This window comes from Pollicipes pollicipes, unplaced genomic scaffold (genome assembly GCF_011947565.3).
Source record: "Pollicipes pollicipes isolate AB1234 unplaced genomic scaffold, Ppol_2.1 Scaffold_2555;HRSCAF=2994_pilon_pilon_pilon, whole genome shotgun sequence".
Taxonomy (NCBI): domain Eukaryota; kingdom Metazoa; phylum Arthropoda; class Thecostraca; order Pollicipedomorpha; family Pollicipedidae; genus Pollicipes; species Pollicipes pollicipes.
This window is the reverse complement of record NW_023596136.1, coordinates 15,342,465-15,364,463: the sequence shown is the minus strand read 5'-3', so window position 1 is coordinate 15,364,463 and position 21,999 is coordinate 15,342,465. Positions and strand designations below refer to the sequence as shown.

The window sequence follows — 21,999 nt, the reverse complement described above, 5'->3', positions numbered from 1 at the left end:
CGCAATATCGCTTGACCAACATACACCCTTGGCTATCACAGCGTTAAGAATAGACATGCTGCAGGCATGCAAGAAAAGACGTAAGGATATAAATGTAGGTCTAACATACTGCAAATATATTAGACCTACAAAATATAGCAATGTTGCACATCTCATTATAAACAACTAATAGTCAGACTATTCACACCAGTATTACGGATAAAAACACTGACCTTCGGTCTGACATTGAGGTCAGATTTAGGTTTAAGCCACGCAGCTTTTGGTCAGAAAGCTTACTTTACGGGGACCTTTTTGACGCCCAGTTTTAGCAACAGGATCACGAGGATGTCAAGAGTTACCTTGCTTGTACTTCATGGAAGTCAGTGGAAATCATTGACCCAGAATGGCCTCTATCAATATATTTCTCTGAGCAATTTCGCGACTAGGGGGATTTCTGATCATGACGTGGTGTCAATTACCAAAATAAACTTGAAGGTTTCGGTCCTTTTGCCTTTTTAAGTTTAGAAAGGTCCCTAACGTGATATGACCCAAATCACTTTTATGCTTGGAACAAATATCCAGATTAATGCTGATTGCGTGATGACCCCTGAATCAACTTCAAACACCATTCTGTGCTTGGGCATTATTCCGGGCTGTTCAACCCGGGGGTCATAATTCAAAGACGCACCAATTTGACATGAATGAGCTCACATAGAACATATCCTACGCACTTGATGTCAACAGCTCACCAAATTTTGAGATCTCAAGAACGTATCAAATTGTTATTCCCGTCGCATATCCACCCCAGCGTGTGGTGTTCAACCAACCGGCTGAGCGCGGGTTAAAAATTTCGCTGGTTTCCCATGCACCCTATCATTTCAGTTCCATCAAATCAATATTTCATGTTCAGCCTAAAGGCTCAAGCATGAGGCCCAAAATAGCACGGCCGTTTTAACTCCTTGGGCCATTTCAGAGCCTCGGAAGCAGCGTTGCTTCGATTTATAACAGCAATAGGGCAAACCGGCCCAGCGTGATAAGACCGCGGCTACATGGCTGCAGCGGAAGTCAGTAAAATCAGTTCGCGGTTTGAATAAACGGCGCTTGCTCAGGGAGATCCGTGTAACCTTTTAGCTTCACACATTCATCTTCCCTTTCACAACATGGCTCTTCGGGGTGCCAAGACAAACAGCACACAATCGGGAACAAAACCACAAACTGAAGCGACACAAATTCACACAAAACGAAAAACGTGATCAGTGTTTCGAGGAGCTTGTGGGTAGCGATGATCTAGTTTGTTCGTACAAGCGAGACAACAAAGGGCGACAGATTCCCCGGTACCCACCTGACCGGAACCGTAGCTATCGCCCCGACTCAGTTACGAATACGTTTGACACATGACAACTGCGTCAGATAACATAACAGCATACAGACACAATCCCCAGAGAGCTCCTCAGCACCTCACCATTGCCGATCTTCTCTACCAGAGGTACGGGGTTTGTTTCCCCGCGGTGCCAGCCCTTTCTGCTAGGATGAGAGGCAGGCAACGCCATGTAGCCTCAGCAGCTGAGGCGTTGTTAAGCCCCAATGACAACGATCTCTCTTACCAACCGTCGCAGGGGTGAGCGCACAGGGGCGAACGCCACGTCGGCGTGCGCGCGTCGGCCGGCGTTGACTCACCGGCCGGCTTCAGGGCAAACACGCACGGCTCCGCCTGACGGCCGACCGTGTTCTCGGCCCAGCACAGCAGCGTGCCGTAGTCGCGCGTGCTCTGGGCGGACACGCTGGCCACGCTGACGCCCTGCCTGCTGCGCACCCGGCTCGGCGGCAGCTCTGTGTACACGTCTGCAGGCACGGCGGGCCGTGAGCGGCGCCGCGGTTGGGGCCAACGGCACGCTCGCACGAGCGGTGACTGGCGAGAGCACGAGGGACGGGTGGTCTCACGAGCGGTGACTGGCGAGAGCGCGAGGGACGGGTGGTCTCACGAGCGGTGACTGGCGAGAGCACGAGGGACGGGTGGTCTCACGAGCGGTGACTGGCAAGAGCGCGAGGGACGGGTGGTCTCACGAGAAGTGACTGGCGAGAGCGTGAGGGACGGGTGGTCTCACGAGGAGTGACTGGCGAGAGCGGGTGGGACGGGTGGTCTTATGAGGTGCGGCAGTAAGGTACTGGGGGGAAGGGGGGGGGGTACTTTCTCCAGATGGTGTTGGAAGGGACCGTTGAAGAAGAGTATTTCACCTGGGATACAACTGTGCCAGACAGTGGCGATAAGCACTGGTAGATGAAAGACGGCAATTAGGTGACAAAAGCAATGCTTACGGTGGATTCCGTGGGAGTCCTTGAAGTTTGTGTGAATGGGCTGGTTGCCATGTGACAGCAAAACCAATTCGAAATGGGTTTACCAGTACATGCCCGCTGGCTATGTGTGAATTCGAAGCGAAAAATATTAAGGCGTAGTGGACTATGTAGGACGGAGTAACAGAGTATGGAGAGGAAGAGAGAGAGACAGACAGGGAGAGAGACACAGAGAGAGAGAGAGAGAGAGAGAGAGAGAGAGAGAGAGAGAGAGAGAGAGAGAGAGAGAGAGAGAGGAGAGAGAGAGAGATAGAGAGAGAGAGAGAGAGAGAGAGAGAGAGAGAGAGAGAGAGAGAGAGTGAGAGAGAGAGAAAGAGAGGGGGAGAGAGTAAATGTCCTCTCTCTCTCTCTCTCTCTCTCTCTCTCTCTCTCTCTCTCTCTCTCTCTCTCTCTCTCTCTCTCTCTCTCTATTAGTAAATTTTATTTCACTAAGTCACATATGTTTAGCAAAAGAAAAGTTGCGAAGCTTCACGTACCAAAGTAGTAGGTTGTTGCAAAAAATCATAATTATGGATGTTTGAGAACATCTTTAGGACATGTCGTCCACTGAAAAGATTCGACGCACCTGTTGAGTTGAACGCCCAGAAAAAGCTTTTAGGTGGCGGGAACGAGTTGACTTCGCAAGTCACGTTCACTGTCTCTCCTCGGGCTGTCTCGTATGACCGTTTCTGAAACTGCTTGCAATCCGGTGCGTCTGCAAAAGGAATCGACACACGTGTCTACCTGCAGGTGTTCAAGCTTCGCCTATGTACAACGCGTGCACTCATCGTTTACATTCGCATACAGCCCAATACCCGATGTGGGTTTTGCTTGGAGTGTGAGCAGGCCAAACAGAAACATTCCACGTCTGCAGCCTTCTCGCATTTTGTTTGTCGGCTTGTAGGCAATCAATTTGCCTGCAGTGGACAGACTCGTTTTCTCTAACCCATTCCAATGCACCTTTTTCACATTTTCCAGCGAGGCTTTGTCCAGGGATATCTCTATTAGTTTTAATGAACAAACACTTCTCATCAGTCAAAAAGGCTGCTGAACTATTTTCATCATGAATTTGTTTCGTCCCAAGGAAAAACAGGCGAGTAATGCACGTCAGGTCAGAGCTGTCCATTTGCGAAACGGTCGTGTTTGCGCGGAACTTGGCCAGTTACACAGTGTTTTCCCAAAGGCTGGTGGGCGTGAGGAAACAAACAAGACCACCTGGCTGCAATAGTTGGGCTATTCGAAATTATGCGGATCATCAGACATACCTGATCTACACCGCGGGACCATTCCACGTCAGGAGGGGGCAGATGGCAGGGCTCGAAGGCTCTGATGCGATCATAAAACCACTCGCCAAAGCCTGTCATCGTGAACAGGTCAATGAACTTTGAAAGACGTGTAAGGCATGGGAAGCCGGAGTGACACTTCCTTAAACCCGTGGGGGGGGGGGGATGAGCCGATAACGTTTGTCTAGCCTACACCGAGTCTTAACTCCCAAATTTCAGCGCCTATAATTTGGGCCTCCGTGTTCAAAGTAAATACAATTCTAAAACATTTGCTCCATTACAAAATAATTTTGATGCTGAGGATGACTTTACATTTGAAGCTGATGCTACGCAAGATTTTTAAAAAGCCTAAGTGTGTTTGTAACCAGGAAAACTTTTGGCTTTTTCCCATGTGCGACTGCGAATGAATACTAGACTAGTTGTATGAATAGTTAGTCTCTGTCATCTCTTCGTCCTCCTAGCGTTAAGATGGCGGTATCTCTTAACGAAAGGATGTTTGGCGAAATTATCGCAACATCCGCGCAAAACAGTTCTGGGGTTTCCAAATCTGCTGTTGCGGATTACTTTAAGATATTGGATTGGTCCAAGCGTTCACTTACAATATCGTAAGGAATCTGAAGACCGGAAGGCACCTTGAGCACACCGGAGACAGTTGAGAGCTAGTGAAAATGATTCGAGAACTTGGGCGGCGGCTGGTAAAGGCGACCGAAGGTACGGTTGCCATATTGCAGCGCCTGCTAGCGAAACATTTTTGCATATCGCAGTCATATGGCAAGGGCGCACAGAGGCCTCAGCGGCTTCTGTAAATCAAAGGGTACGTCAGAAGAGCCGCATTCGTAACTTGTCCAAGGACAAATGTCCAGCAAACAGACCGGATACATCGTAACGAGTCCTACTTCACCTATTCTGGCACTCAAATGCGGGGATACTCGGGGACTTCTATGATTGAAAAGATGTCCTTGATGTAAAATGCTAAGGGTAAACAAGTACCTGCGCAAGTTGCTGGTGTGACTAACCCCCACCCCACGTGCATGATCGTGATGATGGTGATCACGCGAGCTGTCACCCAGCCGGTGATCATGCCCAGCAGAAGGGATGTAGAGACCAACGCACGATCATAGAGGAGATACTTTCAACTTTTTTGAAAACCAAAAACCGTGATGAACAGTAGATCTTCTGCTCAGATCTTGTCAGTGCACACAACGCCTGCGCGACGCTGTAACTGCTTGGGGAGACCGATGTGCAGTTTATATGTCAAGAGATGAACCCAACTAGCACTCCCTAAATCCCGCCAATAGGGTGCATGGAGGGTCTCATTAAACCAACAATGCGCACAAGAGGTTGGCAAGCGCGATCGGATGGGTGATTAAAGGTGAGGAAAGGAGTGAATCATCCGCGAGCCTAACCCGGCGGGGTCGCACAGAATCGAAGAACAGGTGACCGCACATGTCCACGTCCACACACGCCTAGCGGGCAAAGTCAGAATCACAGCTCTAGAATACTGATCTCATCGTTAAGTCCATAAAATGTAGTCCAAACTCGATAATCTTGGTTTCTGTGAAACGCAAAACTTGCTTGCCACAAGTATTTGGACATGGTCCAAAAATATGGTCTCGCCCACTACAAGCAAGAGAGGCTTTGAACTCATGGTCCCTAGGCTTCGTGGGCGGGAGTTTTCTTGTAAGAACAATCGATGTTCAGCATACCAGGAGGTCGTAACTGAACCGCCTCAGCGTAAATAATTTGTTATATTGAGAAAACCTGACATTTTAAAGCTGTGCTCATGGCCAGTTTTTTAATCGTTTAACACCACCCGGATAGTTTATACGCTAAACGCACAGCATTTTTTTTCGTAACAGTTATTCGCATCAGAGCACAGCGTGAAGCTTTGGCCACTAAATTCTGCCGTTGATCAGACATTTTACGATCGAGTAATGGGGTCAAGGGTCATGCAATAAGCTGTGCCTATCGTGGGCACTCATCCCGGAAACATATTCAATCCAAAATTTTGAACCAATTTGCAAAAAAGTAATGACCGCCCCACCATAACGCGTTACAAATTGGCACATACCAAGTTTCCTAAGAAAGCAGCCCTTATATCGAAGCGCGGTGTGTGCACCTTGTGATCCCAGTCGTGTGCACGCAATGGTACTAACATATTCTTTTCTCCGTGCAAATGTTTGTTCGGAGCAGCGAGTGAGGTATCCCGAATGTGCCGTTAACTGTATCTTTAAGAATACAATTGTACCAGATTTACAAAGAAGCAGTACACAGATGAAGCAAACGGTCTGTTTCTGTGTGAAGCTGTTGTTTTCTGGGTGGCCGAGACAAAAGTTCACCCGCATTTTACTCCACAGTACTTAATGCATTTCTTGAACAACCTTGACTGTGGGCATTGAAATGACCATTCAATGATAAATCATGATAAAAAGTAATGACAATCACCAGCATTTCGCCTTCAACAATTATGCCTCTGCAGAAGATGCCTTGAAGGAAAGAGCTGGGCTCCTGTCAACACCGTAAGAGTGCCACATCCTTACCGCTCTGATATCCTTCTGGGCGGCCCTCAAGCGACTTCACGGGATTGATCTGGACGAGAAGTAGCTCCAACAGGACGGGACCACACCGCGCAAGGCACGGGCTTCACTAAATTGGCTGGAGGAGCATTTTCCTGGAATTCACATCAGTTTAAGACTGCCTTGGATTGGCTTCGCACCTGCCCGACCCGTCGCCACTGGACTTGCCGTGGGGTAATCTCAGGAACCACGCCCACGTGGACAAACCAGCGAACCTTCAATAGCACAAAGCCGCCTTCGGGCTTGAGATCGGGTTGCACCACAATCGACAAGATGGGCAGAAAAACCGACAGCATGCAGCAGGTTCAGATGTTGCGCATCCGGGACCCAGGAACCGGGGTTTGAAGGTACTCGATCTGGAGCGTCACTTGTAGACACTATTTGATGGATGTGGAATCTCTAAATACCAATGGCGCAGCTTGTGTTTTGCTATTGAATCGACAGCCAAATGCCACAGCAGTCGCGACTGTGCGACAAATGTACTTGTCGTTCAGGAAAATGCTAGTCTTCTTTTTTCTGGGACACCTGGCAGTTGATGAAGCTGAGCGGAGACGGCGCAGCAGGGGGGGGGGGGGGGGGGACCAGAGGGGAAGTTGGAAGGGGGCAGAGGGGAAGTACACACTAAGAGGTCCCTGGTTGTGCTTAGGAGGCATCCTCTATACTGATGAGGACCCGTCTCCGGAACAGGAGGCCCCTTTCATACATCAGATGGCGGTGGATCCGGATCAGAATGCCATATTTTGGATAGCGGTGCCCCTTGGTTAGATGAGGATAAATCGTAAATCGCAATCTTCGTAAATCGTAAGCATCCTGTTCTGGATTAGAAGGCTTTTATGCATTGGGAGCCCTTTGGAACAGGAGACCCTCTTTTATGCTAGCGAGACCATTTCCTGGGCAATTAAAAGGCCCCATTCTCAATGGAAGATCCCATTCTAGACTTCTTTAGTGTATACATTTATTCGCTTGAATATTATGTATGCGTAACAGTGTTACTTGTGTTGCCCCACCCCTGCCCCGGCCGCGCGGCGCGTCCGGTCCGCTCGGCGGTCGGAGGTCGCGGCGCCCGGGGCGGTCTGACCCGGGCGGTCACTGGCTCGCAGTATGTCGGCCGCTTGGTAGGCGACCTATGGCCCGGCCCCCGTGCGCAGGGGAGCAAAGTGCGGGCGCCGGCCCGGTGCGGGCGTGGAGTTGGGCAGTTGCGTCTGGTAATAAATGCCGCAAAATTCGCTACGTTTATCGGGCTTACGCATGTAACAGTTTGATAAGCAGCGGAGTATGCCCTATATGTCCTTCGCCTCAACACACTTCGCAGGAGACCTCCGTGTGAGGTAGCCGGATTTTTCCGAGGGGGTCCCTTGGAAAATCCTGACCCCTTCGACTCAAAACCCGTGGCGCCGCCCCTGTAGTGTAGGTCACTTTTTGTCCGCATTCACCTGCGTCATTTTGTGATTAACCTGCCGACGTTTTCAGACTGGCTTAACATACGTTGAAGTTTTGATTGTAAACAGCAGGTACCTAGAGCGTACTATCTGATACACAATGAACATGATATTGAAATAAATAACCCATGTTTGAAGATATAGAGGAGAGCGTATGCTGACATCCTCTCATTGTTAGTTATTGGTTCGTTTTAAGTCCAAACAACTGCTCAAGATGATAAAGTGTCACTATTTAGTAAATAAACCCACCGATTCTTCATTATTTGGTCAAATCATGGAACGTTTGTATGGCGTCAAAGTCGCTGTCAGATGGGCGTGCCAATATTGCCACTGTAGCAGAGTGGCTGAGTCATTTTCGGTATTTCAACCTGTCGAGGGGTGGCGCGCATGCTGACGCGTGTTTGTAAAACACCAATATCGCAATGTGCGCGTGTTTTGGTCCTTTCTTGTGGTGCTCTTGCATATCTGCCCGCGTTTTTATATTGGTTGCTTGCATTCACATGTTTGGTCATGGCGTTATTCTTAAGTTACTCGACTCTCAGTCCTACTTCTGTCATAACCTGAGTCCAGTGTCCTAGAATTGCCGACTTTGGGTGTAAAGCAACACCCTATGAGGAGGAATTTTCACTCATTTTCCCCATATTTTATGTGAATTTTTCACTCCTGCCTGACATTGCCTAATCGCACATGCCAAACCCCTATTTCCCTTTCTGAGGGTTTCAGATGTCACCCAAAGCCGAGCTCACTTGAAACCACCAAGCATAAACAAGGCTCCGCAGAACCTGGGCACCTATGGCTATGTCCTGCCTCACCTACATCCGAATCATGTCTATCTATGCACAGAGCAAGTGCGCCAGGTACCTCCAAGCCCAAGAACCCCAGCGACCCCAGCCGCTTGCACGCATTAAGTTTGGTTTGTTAACAAAATGCATCACAATCTGCAGCTCTGCGCCAAATGCAAGGTTTTCACGCATCCCCTATTTTTTTGGTCTCACCACCACACCACGAAAGGAGAGGCTGGTGCAAGCACCAGGAAGCCCTGGTAGAGAATTTTACTCCACGTACTTCTTTTTTCCCGTCGGTCCAGCCAACGACCGGTTCTCAGACCGCAAACCACCGCCACTGACGACGACCGCTCCGCCACCGAGCCCCCGATGCCGCTGCCGCCGCTGGCGCGGACCGCCGCACCGCCGAGCCCCCGCCGCCGCTGCCGCCTCTGGTGACCACCGCTCCACCGCCAATCCGCCGCCGCCAGCGACGACTACCGCTTCATCGCCAGGCCCCGCCGCGGCTGCTGTCGCTGGCGACTACCGCTCCACCGCCAAGCCGCGGTAGCCGGCGCCGCCGAGGGCTTCACCGTCAAGCCGCCGCCGCTGGCGACCACCGCTCCACCGCCAAGACGCCGCCGCAAGCGACGACCACCGCTCCACCGCCAAGCCGTCGCCGCCGGCGACGACCACTGCTTCATCGCCAAGCCGCAGCAGCTGGCGACGACCACCGCTTCTTCGCCAAGCTGTCGCCGCCGACGACGACCTCCGTTCCACCGCCAAGCCGTCGCCGCCGGCGACGACCACTGCTCCACCGCCAAGCCGCCGCCGCCGGCGACCACCGGTCCGCCGCCAAGCCGCCGACGCCGGCGACGCGACGCGGCGTGGCAATCATTCCCGCCGACAAAGTATTCAATCTCCGTGTGAACCGGCATGCGTCTCGGCCGGGGCACGTGTCGACTCCACGGCCAGTGCGGCCCAGAATATCCGCGGCCGCGGTCCGAGCGCCGCCACCGGCCCCAGCCCCACGCGGCGGCTCGGCGTCTGTTTCCGACTCGTCCGACATCGCAGGTTATTAGCGGTGCAAACTCTCACGGCGATGGCAGCGTTGGCCTGTGGGAAGCATTAGGGAAGGAAGCGGGGTTTTTGGAACAATCAATGTTGGGACAGGATGGGACGGACCGATCGCTAAAGGGAATGCTCCACATTTGAAGAACTTGAAAGAAGCTCCAGCATGACAAAACAGACTCATGTATAATTATGTTTTTTAAGTGGAAAGGAATGCTTTAATACACAAAATACATTTTTCAGTAAATATGCTCCTCAAACTTCATTGTTTGATTACGTCAAGGAACGTTTGTATGACGTTGAGGTACTGCCAAACAAGCCGTGAGAAATTGCTACTTTCTTGTAGCACTTTGAACTCGTCGAGAGTTGGGAGCATGGACTGGAAGTGTTCGCCGAGCAAATATCATGATGTACTCGTGCTTTTGCCCTTTTTCGTGGTGTTCTTATGTATTTATATTTGAATTATTGTTCACTACATGTATGTGCTCGTTTATAGCGTTATTCTGAAGTTATTCGATTCGAAGCATTATTTCCGTAATAACTAGAAAATGCAGAAACTATGTCCAACTTCATGCGGCACAAGGAGTGTTTCGTGATTGAATCTCGCGCAGCCTGCTCAACATTTTTTGGGAGCCAGCTGACGCCCACTATCTTTGGAAATCGCGCTCACTGACGCCATATCTGAATGGCTGGACAATAATACTCTTCCTGGCCTTGAACACCGCCAGGCCTGTAGCGTAGCACTATTCGAATGACTTTGATATGACATCATGCACGTCTGAATGACCTTGAATAAGTCCGAACGAAAAAGTTGTCACACCTTCGCAGGTCTGTAGCTCAGAAGCTAGAGGGGTTTTGGTCTTAAGAAAGGCAGGGTTGTGAACAGTACTGAAGGATCTTCAGAATGGCTATTTCAGCTCAAATCCTCATAGAAATGTGAAACATCCGTTCAATGACAGGCAGCTACATTGGTTGAGTAGACAATCATGGCCGACTGTCACACGGACTAAAGTTTGTTCAATCTCGATTTCTCAGTTAAGCAGGCAAGAAAAGTTGGCACACAATTCAAATTAGCGTAGTCGTGGAAGCTGCGTTGCATAACGGCGTCCGGAAAGGAAGCTGTAAATCGCCGAACGACCTGTAAACAGTGTCCTAGAAGTGCCGACTTAAGGTGTAAAGCAACAGGAGGAATTTTTTACTCCTTTTCTCCATCTTTTATGTGAATTTTTGCACCCCTGCCTGACATTGTCTAAGCGCACATGCCAAGCCCCTATTTCCCTTTCGGAGGTTTTCAGATGTCATCCAAAAGCGAGCTCACTTGAAGCCACCAAGCATAAACGAGACTCCACAGAGCCTGGACACCTATGGCTATGTCCTCACCTACATCTGAATCATGTCTATGTATGCACAGAGCAAGGGCGCCAGGTACCTCAAAGCCCAAGAACCCCAGCGACTCCAGCCGCTTGAACGCATTAAGTTTGATTTGTTTACAAAATGCATCACAATCCGCAGCTGTGTGCCAAATGCAAGGTTTTCACGCATCCCCTTTGTTGGGTCACCACCACCCCACAAAAGCAGAGCTTGGTGCAAACAGGAGCAAGGCCTGGTTGAGAATTTTACTGCACGTATTTCTTTTTTCCCCGAGGACACCTGACTACTAAATTGCATAACTCCCGAAATGCGGGAGTGAAAAGTTCAAGAAATGTCTTCTCAATTAAATTTACAAGATGAATATCGCCACTTGAGCACTTATGTTAACATATTTTAAGTCCAATCAGCTGATAACAAAATTTTGCGAGAAAAGTACCAGTATTTATATTTATTTAGCTACTTTTGTTTTTCCTGGTATCATTCCAGTGTGATGCCACTTTGTTCTTCTTTCCTTTTTGACTGCCATCTGCTGGTACCATCTGCTGCTCAAAATGTTGACCAATTTCTCTGCAAGATGCTCCAACTGCAAGCTTGTACGCATTTCATACATAAATTGGATAAATTCGCCAGCCGCCCAAACATGTTTGATATGCACCCAAACGTGAACAATTCACAGGGAATGAAGGAGACAATTTGAAGCACGGAACTTATTTGTACCGCCATTTTTGCCCTCTTAAACCTTCGGTTAACTGTTTTCTTGGTTAATGGCGGTGCTCAATAAGAACAAATCTAAGCTTTTCGAGTGCCTGACTTACTAGGCTACCTGGTAAGGCTTAACGTGGCCTTGCCCAATGCTGCCTCTGTATGGCAGCATTAGAATGTGTTACCATATAGAGCCTTGGTACAGACCTGACGCAGCTAATACAGAAGTGTTCGATGGCGAAATTCCGCCCTGTGGAGGTGTTTATCATGCGCACCTCTTACTTCTTTCACATTTTAATCTCGAAGGTTGGTGGGCATGATTGATATTTATATTTGGGAGGTGAGTCCGATGACTCTGTCTGCCAGCAGACCATGCAAAAGGTACTGAATTTTTGTTTTTGGGGTAGCAGGAAGAAGCCGGTAAGTCTCCTGTCGACCAAGTAATTGCTTACCTTACCTGCTTTTAACAATGATTGGCAACCAGAGCTAACCATTTTCTGTTTTAGTGCATCGAGTTTTACCATAAGACAAATTACGATGCCACCCTGGTTATTTGCCTCAAATTTCTTAAAGTGGTCCCTCATGGCTGCTTTAACCACATGTTTTCTATAGCTGTCATGGTTTGCTGAACGGCAAATGACTGTACTATATATGTGCATTATATTTTTTAACGCGGGGGTACTCTAAGCTGCATAGCAATTATAATATGAGTTAAATATTGCTATGCAACGAATAGTCAGACCACCCCATTTAAAATGTGAAGCCAACATCTCAAACTTTGTCATTAAATATGAATAAACAAGCCCAAATGGATGTATTTCCTGCTGCTGAAAAGGCAAGCAGCAATACTGGCATGGTCATCTAAAAGTTGCGTTATTTTTGGAGAAGAGGGATTGTTTTGCGGGGCATACCCATTATTGCCCTTGACATAGGCTAACCATGACAATCAAAATAAGTTGTTCAAAGTGATTTAAAGTGTTTTGATTTGCGTGTTGTCAACTTTGTCTGATGTCAGCAAGCATGCACAAATGAACTGAATAAAACTGCAAGTTGAAACCAGCCAAAAACTAACTTTAAATATCATGTTTTTATCGCAAGTGCTGCTGTCAACAGATAGGTGAGTTGAGATGATGTTCATCATATGGGCTACTCTAATTTAGGTTAAGTTGGTCAAATGCATGGCATGTGACAATAGGAGTTGTGCAAGAATCAGTAACTCACAACTGCTGCTGTGATACAAACAGGTTATACAGGATGCGATGATGTGAGGCCTCTTTAGGTTAGTCATAGGCTACTTCCATGGAAATAAGCATTGGCATTTTGTAAGAAACAGTGACAAAATGTTTGTTTTCCCTGACCCCAGCTCAACAGAAGCCAGAGGTATGTCCATTGTGTTTGAACTGGTGATGGGCTGATGTACAGGAGTCCAATGTTTTTTTTTGTTTGAGTGTTTTATGCTTGTTGAATTTTCTGTTGTTATATTGCTATTGAATTCCTTTGCTTTGCTTTGTTTTAAAAGTGCTGTGGAAGGGAACTGAAAAGTGCAACATCAAATTATTGGTGTTAGTGTTTTGTTATGCTCATAATACTGTCATGAATTGCTATGCTTTAACACGCGCCCGGTTGGCTGGCTAGATACCCTTCGCTCGGGCATGTGTGTGTGGTGGGGGGGGGGGGGGGGGGTCAACTTGAACCTCCTTGCTCTGGGATCTCGGGAACTAAGAAAGCTAGAAGAGACACCAAATTTACCGGGTGTCTTGACCTATGCGTGAACTCACTTAATTTAAGGTTTTAGCTTCCTAGGTCATGACCTTCAGGTCGAATAAGGTCAAACCAGGTCACATTCCAGGTTGGTCTCCGAAGCGCCCCCAGAACCCAGGTAAATGTCTCTAAGCAAAAGGTCACAAGCCTACTTGAGGTCATTGACCTTGTTTGACCATTTGAAGGTTATGGTGACCAAAATGACACAACACTGCTCTGCGTTTTCATTTGAATAAGTGACAAAGATTACGCTAGGCAGTATGCTCCTAAAACAAAACGTCCGACCCGGGTCGTCTTAGATCAATGACCTGTTCTGACCTCCAAGAAGTCAATTGAAAATGTATAGGGCGGTTCCTGCTGTCAATAAATTCGAAATGAGCATCAGAAACTATCCCATACAGCAGCCCCAAGAGTAATAAATCAGGTTGGTTTTGACCTCGGTCTGACCATCATACCTGACCTTAGGTCAGCGTAATTTGTTCATTCAATATTTGCGGTGCCTAAGAAAGCATCTCAGATATGTATGTCTTCGTCAAACACTCCGTTGTTGTATCAGATTGAACGATTCCCTGGAAATTGCCTTCGCTGAAACCATGGGCTGGCTTTGACCTGTCATAGGTCAGCGACCTTACAAGGTACATCTAAAATTTGCACGTCAAACGATCTGCTATGTAATTTTCTACAGGAATGCAAAATGTGGCGCGGCTGCGCCGCGCCGTTCAAAAACCATTCGGGGAAAAGCCCTCGGGAGTCAATTTGCCCGCCCCCCCCCCCCGAGCGCGTGTTAACGTGTTCTGTTTCACTTTTATGGCCAAAGATGTTAAAAAACGAAATATTTTTGTCAGGTTTCTGATATTACGTCCATGCCAACTTGAAATAGATGTCTTTGTTAACTGAAGCATCCGTCACGAGCTCATAAATTCCGTCTTTTGTGAATGGATTTTTTCTTTCCCGCACGGTCTTTTTGCGATGAAATTGTTGACTCCCACCCTAGTTCAAAAGCGATTCTAGTTCCCTGCTTGAGCCACTACTCAGACTTCTGTATTATATAGCACAACACGTAACTTGTGCTCAAAATTTTCACTCTGTTGCCGTGCACTCAGCAAAATGGCCGAAGGACAAGTGCTGTCATACAAATATATATATATATATATATATATATATATATATATATATATATAGACACCAAATATATATATATATATATATATATATATATATATATATATATATACATATATATACATATAGATGTATATAGCATTCTGCGCAATGTCAGTAGTCAACATTTGTCCTAACTATATGTCTAACACAAATCTAAACTAAACACACATGCCTCGCATTTTCAATGCGGCCGCCACGTACAGCGCAGGGTCGGCTGACCCGCCGAGCAGGGGAGAGCTGCGGCGCGGCCTACCATGCGACCGACGTTACTTTGGTGCGTGTCATTGCGCCATCGGTCACTTCAGACCAATGACCAGAACGGGGAGCATGCCGTCGCAGCGTCACGCGCCGCGCGCGACGATAAGCGGCTCTATTGTGTTGTTATTTATGGGAGAGTCTTGAGTGCTGCAATCAGCGATCAGCACTCAAACTGGCGAACGGATTGGCCTTTAAATGCCGCGGTCTGCTATAGAACATTGCTTTAAAGAGGAATTGAGTGGAATTCGAACGCTTGGAATGTGGTTGACATGACAATGTTACCATCAGCGGCGAAAGCTTTTGGTTGATTCATCATGGATTCCAGAAATGCCAGACCCACGGTGTCCATAAATTAAATCGTGCTGGATTACAAACGCGTGCGTTTTATCCAAAGCCGCTGCAGCCCGCACTTTTCCCTGGTAAGAAATGTAAGGAAAACAAAGAATGCAATAAAGGACATAATTTGCTGTGTGAATATGACATAGCTTGATAAAACAACACTGCAAATCCACGTACTTTTCAATTCAGTGGTATGAACTCACACAACAGAAGTAGATTAGTTTAATGGATGAACCCCAGTTATCAATAATTTAAAAGTGAAAAGGTCCATTAACATCTGCTTCTTTTCACTTGCATGCTTATGCGACATTTAAAAAGTGCTTAAATTCTTAGCTCCGCAAAGTGAATTTAGAACCTGTGTGCTCACCGCTCAGGGAATTAGCATGCAGTCACGCTTAGCAATAAAGCGTGAGCGACAGCTGAAACTATAGCCGGGTTCTTCATCACGCTTTCATTTCTTGCCAAGCCTTCCACAAGCTCTACTGAATCTCCGCTCAGGGGTGACAAAGGCTTTATATGCATTATAAAGAAAATTACAGGCGTTTTATCTCACGCCTTTCCACCGATCAGCGCGCTAAGTCTGAGGTGTGACGGGTAATGAGACCTACACCAGCGATGCTCGGCAACTCACCCCAAAGCCCTGTTCCTTTCAGCAGCAGGAGGCCTCGGGTGAATCCCTGACATGTGTCACTCCAACGTCTTACGTTTGTCTCAGACGCTACAGCTCAGGTATCCACAAACAGCAATCCTCCTAGACTGGCAGAGATTTTTAAAGCTATTACCTTGAAATCTCGGAGTTACATACGTTCTTCCAGCCAGTCAGCTCCTTACGACATAAAAACCAACAGTAGCCCACAGCCCAACGCATTACTGCGCGGCGAGCATTGGCGCCCAACTGTTTCAAATAGCAGGACGCTTTACAAACGCTGTGTACCACGCTGATCGCATTCATTGCAAGATGCTGTGGCCAGACACGATTCTTGCTACTATTAATAACCCTAGTTATTTGGCATTGCATACTCTTTAATATGTGAAGGGAATCTTGGTTGAAAAATCCGTGCAAAGCACTGATCTGAGGGACATTGGAAAAGCACTGTCACCACTGATCTGCGATGTCAGCACTGATATAGCAGTTTGCACTATACTTTTGTCACGTGCTTAAAACTATCCTGATAGCAGCTACCACGTTTGGCAGCATCTTTTTGGGTCAACTTGCCCGTATAGCGAAACGTCAACGTTTCGACATGTGCTCTACACATGCTCACGCTGCAAGCGTAAGCGAATACAGAACAACACTAGGCTTTGAGTTTTGTCCAGCTGGGATGGTGCGTTGTAACATGGTCTGGTCTGTTGAATTTTTTTTTCATTTTCACAATTTGTCACCAACTAGCTTGCAGGAGTGTCAGTTTTTGTAACCGCCCATATCCGGAAAATCAGATTCGCTTGTAATTCTCTTTATAATGCATTGAAGCTTTTGTCACCCCTGAGCAGCGATTCAGTAGTTTCTGAACGGCTTGGCAAGAAATAAAACCGTGATGAATAAGCCGGCTATAGTGTCAGCTGTCGCTCACGATTTATTGCTAAGCATGACTGCGTGCTAATTCCCTGAGCTATGAGTTCACAGGTTCTAAATTCATTTTCCAGAGCTAAGAATTTAACAACTTCTTGAACACCGTATGAGCATGCAAGTGAAAAGAAGCAGATGTTAATTGACCTTTACATTTTTATATTATTGATAACTAGGTGTCATCCATTGAACTAATATACTTCTGTTGTGTGAGTTCGTACCACTAAATTGAAAGTATTTGGATGTGCAGTGTTGTTTTATCAAGCTATGTCATAGTTACACCGCTGATTGTATTCTTTACTGTATTCCTTGTATTTCTTATCAGAGAAAAGTGCAGGCTGCATCGGCTAAGTGAAGGTGCTAGAGGTAATCAAACTTGTTATTCGTATCTGTTAATATCGATTTTGCATATATTTTGCTCCACATAGTTGGGAGGATGTCAGAAAGTGTGAGTTCTGCACCGGTAATGATTATGTAAAGATAGAGAAGGTCACCAATGCTTCCGACTAATGGTACGATGACACCACAAAAACAAAAGTGATATTGTCTCCAGGTGCTTTTAAAACAACTTCATCGGGAAACCTAGGGACACATGGTTGAGTTTTGCGGAATACGTCGGTGTGAGGGAGAGAGAAGGAAGTGCGGGAAGAAAAATGGCTGAACCTGCCTCCTAATGTACTTAAATCAGTTTTCTTCCCAGATTTGAAGTGTTTTCTTTTCACAATTGGGAGCGGGAGCGTAGTTTCTCAAAACTGATTTCGCGAGGTTGAAACTTAAAAGGCATGATTAATGAAAAGTTATGGATATAACTGACAAAATAGACAACTTGATCCCTGGTTCGAAGGCACAATCCCTCTTCTCTCAACTGAATACATAACTGCAAGCCTGTAGGCTTGTTATGTTAAGTATGCCTTTATTTAATGATTTTATTCATTTAGTCTCAACCACCATTCAGCATTTGATGGACAGTGAATGATACTTATGATACTTAAGTACTGAAAATCCCGAAACGAAAATGTTCGATGGCTTTGCCACATTGCATTTCATTTGCCTTTGTTTTTGTGGTTTATCCACGAAGAGTTATATTGCAACGGTTTCTGAAAGATTTGACTCCAGGTGACAATTAAGACGGCTCCAAACGTCGTCGGTGACAGAAAAGGTGCTTTTTCACCCCTGCTGCCGCTGCGGAGCGCCCTGGGAGCCGGGGCACGTCCGCTGAGCATGCCGCCCGCTAAGCGCCGCAGCGCGGTGGGCACGGAGCGCCGCGGGGCGCGGCGGGGGGCGTTACCGGACGCCGCGTGGCCGCAGCCCGTCCGTCAGGCTCCGCTCGGAAAAACAAAGCGCCCCACTCGACTGTCGACGTGATAAGCGGCGATAAATTACACACCTGTAACGTACCGGGTAAAAAATGGCGCCGGACGCGCCGCCTGCCGACCAAGCGACCGGCGGCCAAACGAAAAACAGCCCCACGCCGGGGCGAGCCGGCCGCAGGGCAGCCTGCCCGTGCCGGCTCCGGCTGTGTCACACATTGCATGTCGGAATATGTGTTGCCGGCGTTACGCTTGGGTGCGCGTTGCAACATGCCATACAGCTATGTGCATCTGTGCCGCAGAGGATCCAGCAGATTCCCTCCGCAAAGTGCCTGAGTTTCTGGGTCGCCAATTCTTTTTTTTCTTGCACACATGCCTCATCGCTGAGAGCAAACAAATTTAGCCATAGCGAAAACAGGCGGGCCCAGGGATAATGCAGCCTCGCCAGCAGTTGAGTGAAGGTAGCTTATATGCTTGCCATTCACTTCCAAGCAAATGAAAGGAGAATATCTTTGATAAACCGAGACAGTATTCTCGTCCGCAGTGCTTCGAACAAGAAGTACAAAGGACGGCCGTCGTTTGTTGACTGCGATTTCAAAATATTAGGGCTACAAAAAAGCTATACCGACAGGAATGCTACGGCCTTACTTTTACTGCCCATACTTATGCACCACATTAGTGCTACGCAAAAAAACTCACGCTGCGAAAACTTATGCTCGTTAAACTAATGCTTACTTCTTCTGCAAGCACGCACGTATACGATCATTTTTTACTTCTACTGCCAACACCCACAGCCATTTTTTACTTCTACTGCAAACACCTATAGTCATTCTTTACTTCTAGTGCAAGGAGTCGTATACGACATAAGTGCTACACGACAAAACCTACGCCTGAAAAATGCATAATGATCACGACGTTTACTGCAACAGCGTCGTGTAAAGCCTTTACGCATACGCGACATATATAGTCTTTACTTCTACTGCTAACGCTTGCCGTGGAGTGCCAAATTGGTGGGCACCTAGCAGGGGTTCAGGGTAAGTTCACAGCTTAGGAGAGAACCCAAACTGAACAATGCAACAAGGAAATGATTGTGGTGCTGATCAGAAAAGTTATCTATGCATTACGTCCCGTGATTTTGTCGATTTCAAATGTTTGGCATATGAGGGAAGATTGTGGTTCTGGTGGCAAAATAGCAACGAAGGGTATAAGTTTTAGAGTAGAGGTAATGTCGCGTGTCAGTGAACACCAAGCCAGTAGTGAAGTTTCGTATCCAGTTGGTGACGTCATCCGCCCCTCATCTGTGATAGGAAGACATGCCCCATTTGGGGTGAACGCCGTTTCATGTATTTCGGAGCAGGTTTGACCGTTTTTTCCTACTTAGCCCCAAATGTCTCTTGCAACACTACGAAAGTGCCCATGCGTTTTTTTTCAGTAGAAAAAATGCCGCGTGGAACTATTGCCGTCGTGGAACTGTCCATCGCAATATTAAGAGCAGCGATGATGTATCGGTATCGTTGAGCAGTTACCTGCAGTCTGATTTCACCCGGCAAAGTAATCCCATGTGTTCGACCTTTCCAGAATTCTGGTGAAGCTTAACACGCGCCCGGTTGGCCGGCTAGATACCCTTTGCTCGGGTGGGGGTGGGGGTCAATTTGACTCTCCTGATATCTGGGGAACTAAGAAAGCTAGATACTCCAAATTTACAGGGTGTCTTGACTTGTACGTGAACTCACTTAGATTAAAGTTTGAGCCTTCTAAACAATGACCTTCAGGTCAAATAAGGTCGAACAAGGTCAAATTTCAGGTTGGTCTCCGAAGTGCCCCCACAACCTAGGCAACTGTTTTTAAGCAAAAGGTTACAATCCCTTTGAGTTCAGTGACTTTTCTTGACCTTCAAGGTCATGGTGGCCAAAATCGTGCAAGACTGCTCTGAGTTTTGCACTTAAATAAGCGACAAAGATTACGCTACGTAGTATGTTCCTAAAATAAAATGTCAACCGAGTTGTTTTAGGTTAGTGACCTGTTCTGACCCTAAGAAGTCCATGGAGGATGTGTAATGCGGTTTCTGTCGTCAATAAATTAGAAACGAGCACAAGAAATTATCACATACAGCAAGCCCTAGAGTAACAAACCAGGTTGGCTTTGGTCTTGATCTGACCTTCATACCTGACCTTAGGTCAACGCTATTTGCCCATTCAACATTTTTGGTGCCTAAGAAAGCATCTCAGAGATGTATGTCTTCGTCAAACACTCAGTTGTTTTATCAGATTGAACGATTCCCTAGAAATTGATTTAGCTGAAACCATGGCCTTACTTTGACCTGCCATAAATCAGCGACCTTACAAGGTAGATCTAAATGTTTGGTTTCAAACGATCCACTATTAAATTGTCTACAGCTGTACAAAGTTTGGCCCAACTGCTCCGCGCCGTTCAGAAACCATTCTGGAAAAGCCTTTCGGGGGGTCAGTTTGACCCCCCACCCGAGCGCGTGTTAACCTATAGGTTAGGGTACTGATGGCTGTAATTTTTCGATTAGGGCGTGTATTTTACCGCACAAATGCGGCATATGCATTTTGACCGAAGGAGTGAAATTACTAGCAAGTAAAGACTGTACATTCCTTACAGCGGACAAAGTGGCGAACATAGGCTTTTACAACAGTCTTATTATCTTTCAGGTTTTGTTGTGTAGTACTTATGTCACCTATAACTCGTTGGAGTTGAAGTAGTGCCGCATATAAATAAAAACTACACTAGCCTTTGCTTTAAAAGAAATGGCAGGTATATATTTTTGTAGTTAGGGTTTTGTCGTGTAGTAATCCATGTCGTGTGAGTTTTTGAAGCAACAGTAATGTCATGCATGGGTAAAGTAGAAGTAAAAGAAGTAAAGTAAAGACTATAACTTCTGCAGTAGGCGTAATGAAGTGTAAAAGTATTTGAAGTATAAATGTTGCCATGCAGCACTCACGTCGGGTATAAGTCTTTGAAGCAGGAGTTATTCCGCATACAAGTGAAATTTGTGTTATTTTTGCAGCAGAAGTAATGTACTGTCGCAGTACTTCTGTCGAAAGGAGTTTTTGCCGTAGCAAAATTTGCCGTTTGTCAAGTTTGCCGTTTGCCGTTTGCCCGTGATACCGTTTTTGCTGCTGACTATAACCACACAACTGACTGGATGGTGCGCTGACGCACGGTGAACGCGGCAGCGTCAGGTTTTTGCCCATCGCGGAGTGGTAGGCTTTTTTAATATTATCACCGTGCGTTCACGTGCACCCTTACTGCTATGCTACCAATATGTGCACATGTGCTTGCACATCAAATGTCAGTGCACGATTTATCATGGTTGAGTTGTTTGGAACAACCACATGCACAGGTGCGACAGCTTAATGTGAGAGAACCTTCAGCGATAACAATATACAATATATATGCCTCGATATACCATCATACACTCGAACTGACCGCGAAACATTTCTTTGTATAACCGAAGCCCTACATCGCCCTCATTCCCACCCCTCAGACTGCCTTTACTTGTCTTCACTGTGTATCACCGCCTATCACATGCAGGCATTCCCGCCTGCTTGAGCCATGGTCTCTCCCCCGCCCCCCCCCCCCCCCCTCGCTCTGGCCACACCAGACGCGGGCGTGACCTCCACTGGCGCACTGCGCCGGCTACTCACGTCTGACGGGCAGGTAGAGGGCGTTGCTGCGCCCTCTGCCCTCACTGCTAAGTGCCTCGCACGTGTAGAAGCCCACGTCGCGCACCGTGACCCGACGCAGGGTCAGAGACCCGTTGGTGACCTCCGTGCCGGTCAGAGAGCTGCGGTTCAGGGGCCGCTCCTGTCGGGTGGAGCGGGGTCAGAGCTGTGAGGCGTGGTCCGCCTCTGGCGGACATGGACGTCCGACGACTAGAGGACAGGAGAGACCGCTCCGACTCACCGGACTGGAGTGTCGGCCAGAGGAGTGCCGGGCCAGTCAGGCAGGAGTGACGGGCCGAGTCGCAGGAGGACCGGTGCGGCCTTCGCTAATTGGACGCCGATGGTGCCACTACAATGGATCGCGCTCAATACCCGCTCACCTCGTTATCGATGAA

At 47.5% G+C, this 21,999-nt stretch overlaps 1 protein-coding gene across 1 annotated transcript in view; it reads right to left on the bottom strand.

The window, feature by feature from the left end:
• Positions 1 to 1,024: 1,024 nt before the first annotated feature.
• LOC119098459 (neural cell adhesion molecule 1) overlaps positions 1,025 to 21,999 on the bottom strand; it is a 40,025-nt gene continuing 19,050 nt past the window's right edge. The window contains exons 6-9 of the mRNA XM_037221384.1: positions 21,587 to 21,746; positions 2,897 to 3,025; positions 1,657 to 1,821; positions 1,025 to 1,032 (exon numbers count right to left, since the gene is read on the bottom strand). Coding sequence (XP_037077279.1) covers positions 1,025 to 1,032; positions 1,657 to 1,821; positions 2,897 to 3,025; positions 21,587 to 21,746 — 462 coding nt within the window. The remainder of the gene's footprint in view (positions 1,033 to 1,656; positions 1,822 to 2,896; positions 3,026 to 21,586; positions 21,747 to 21,999) is intronic.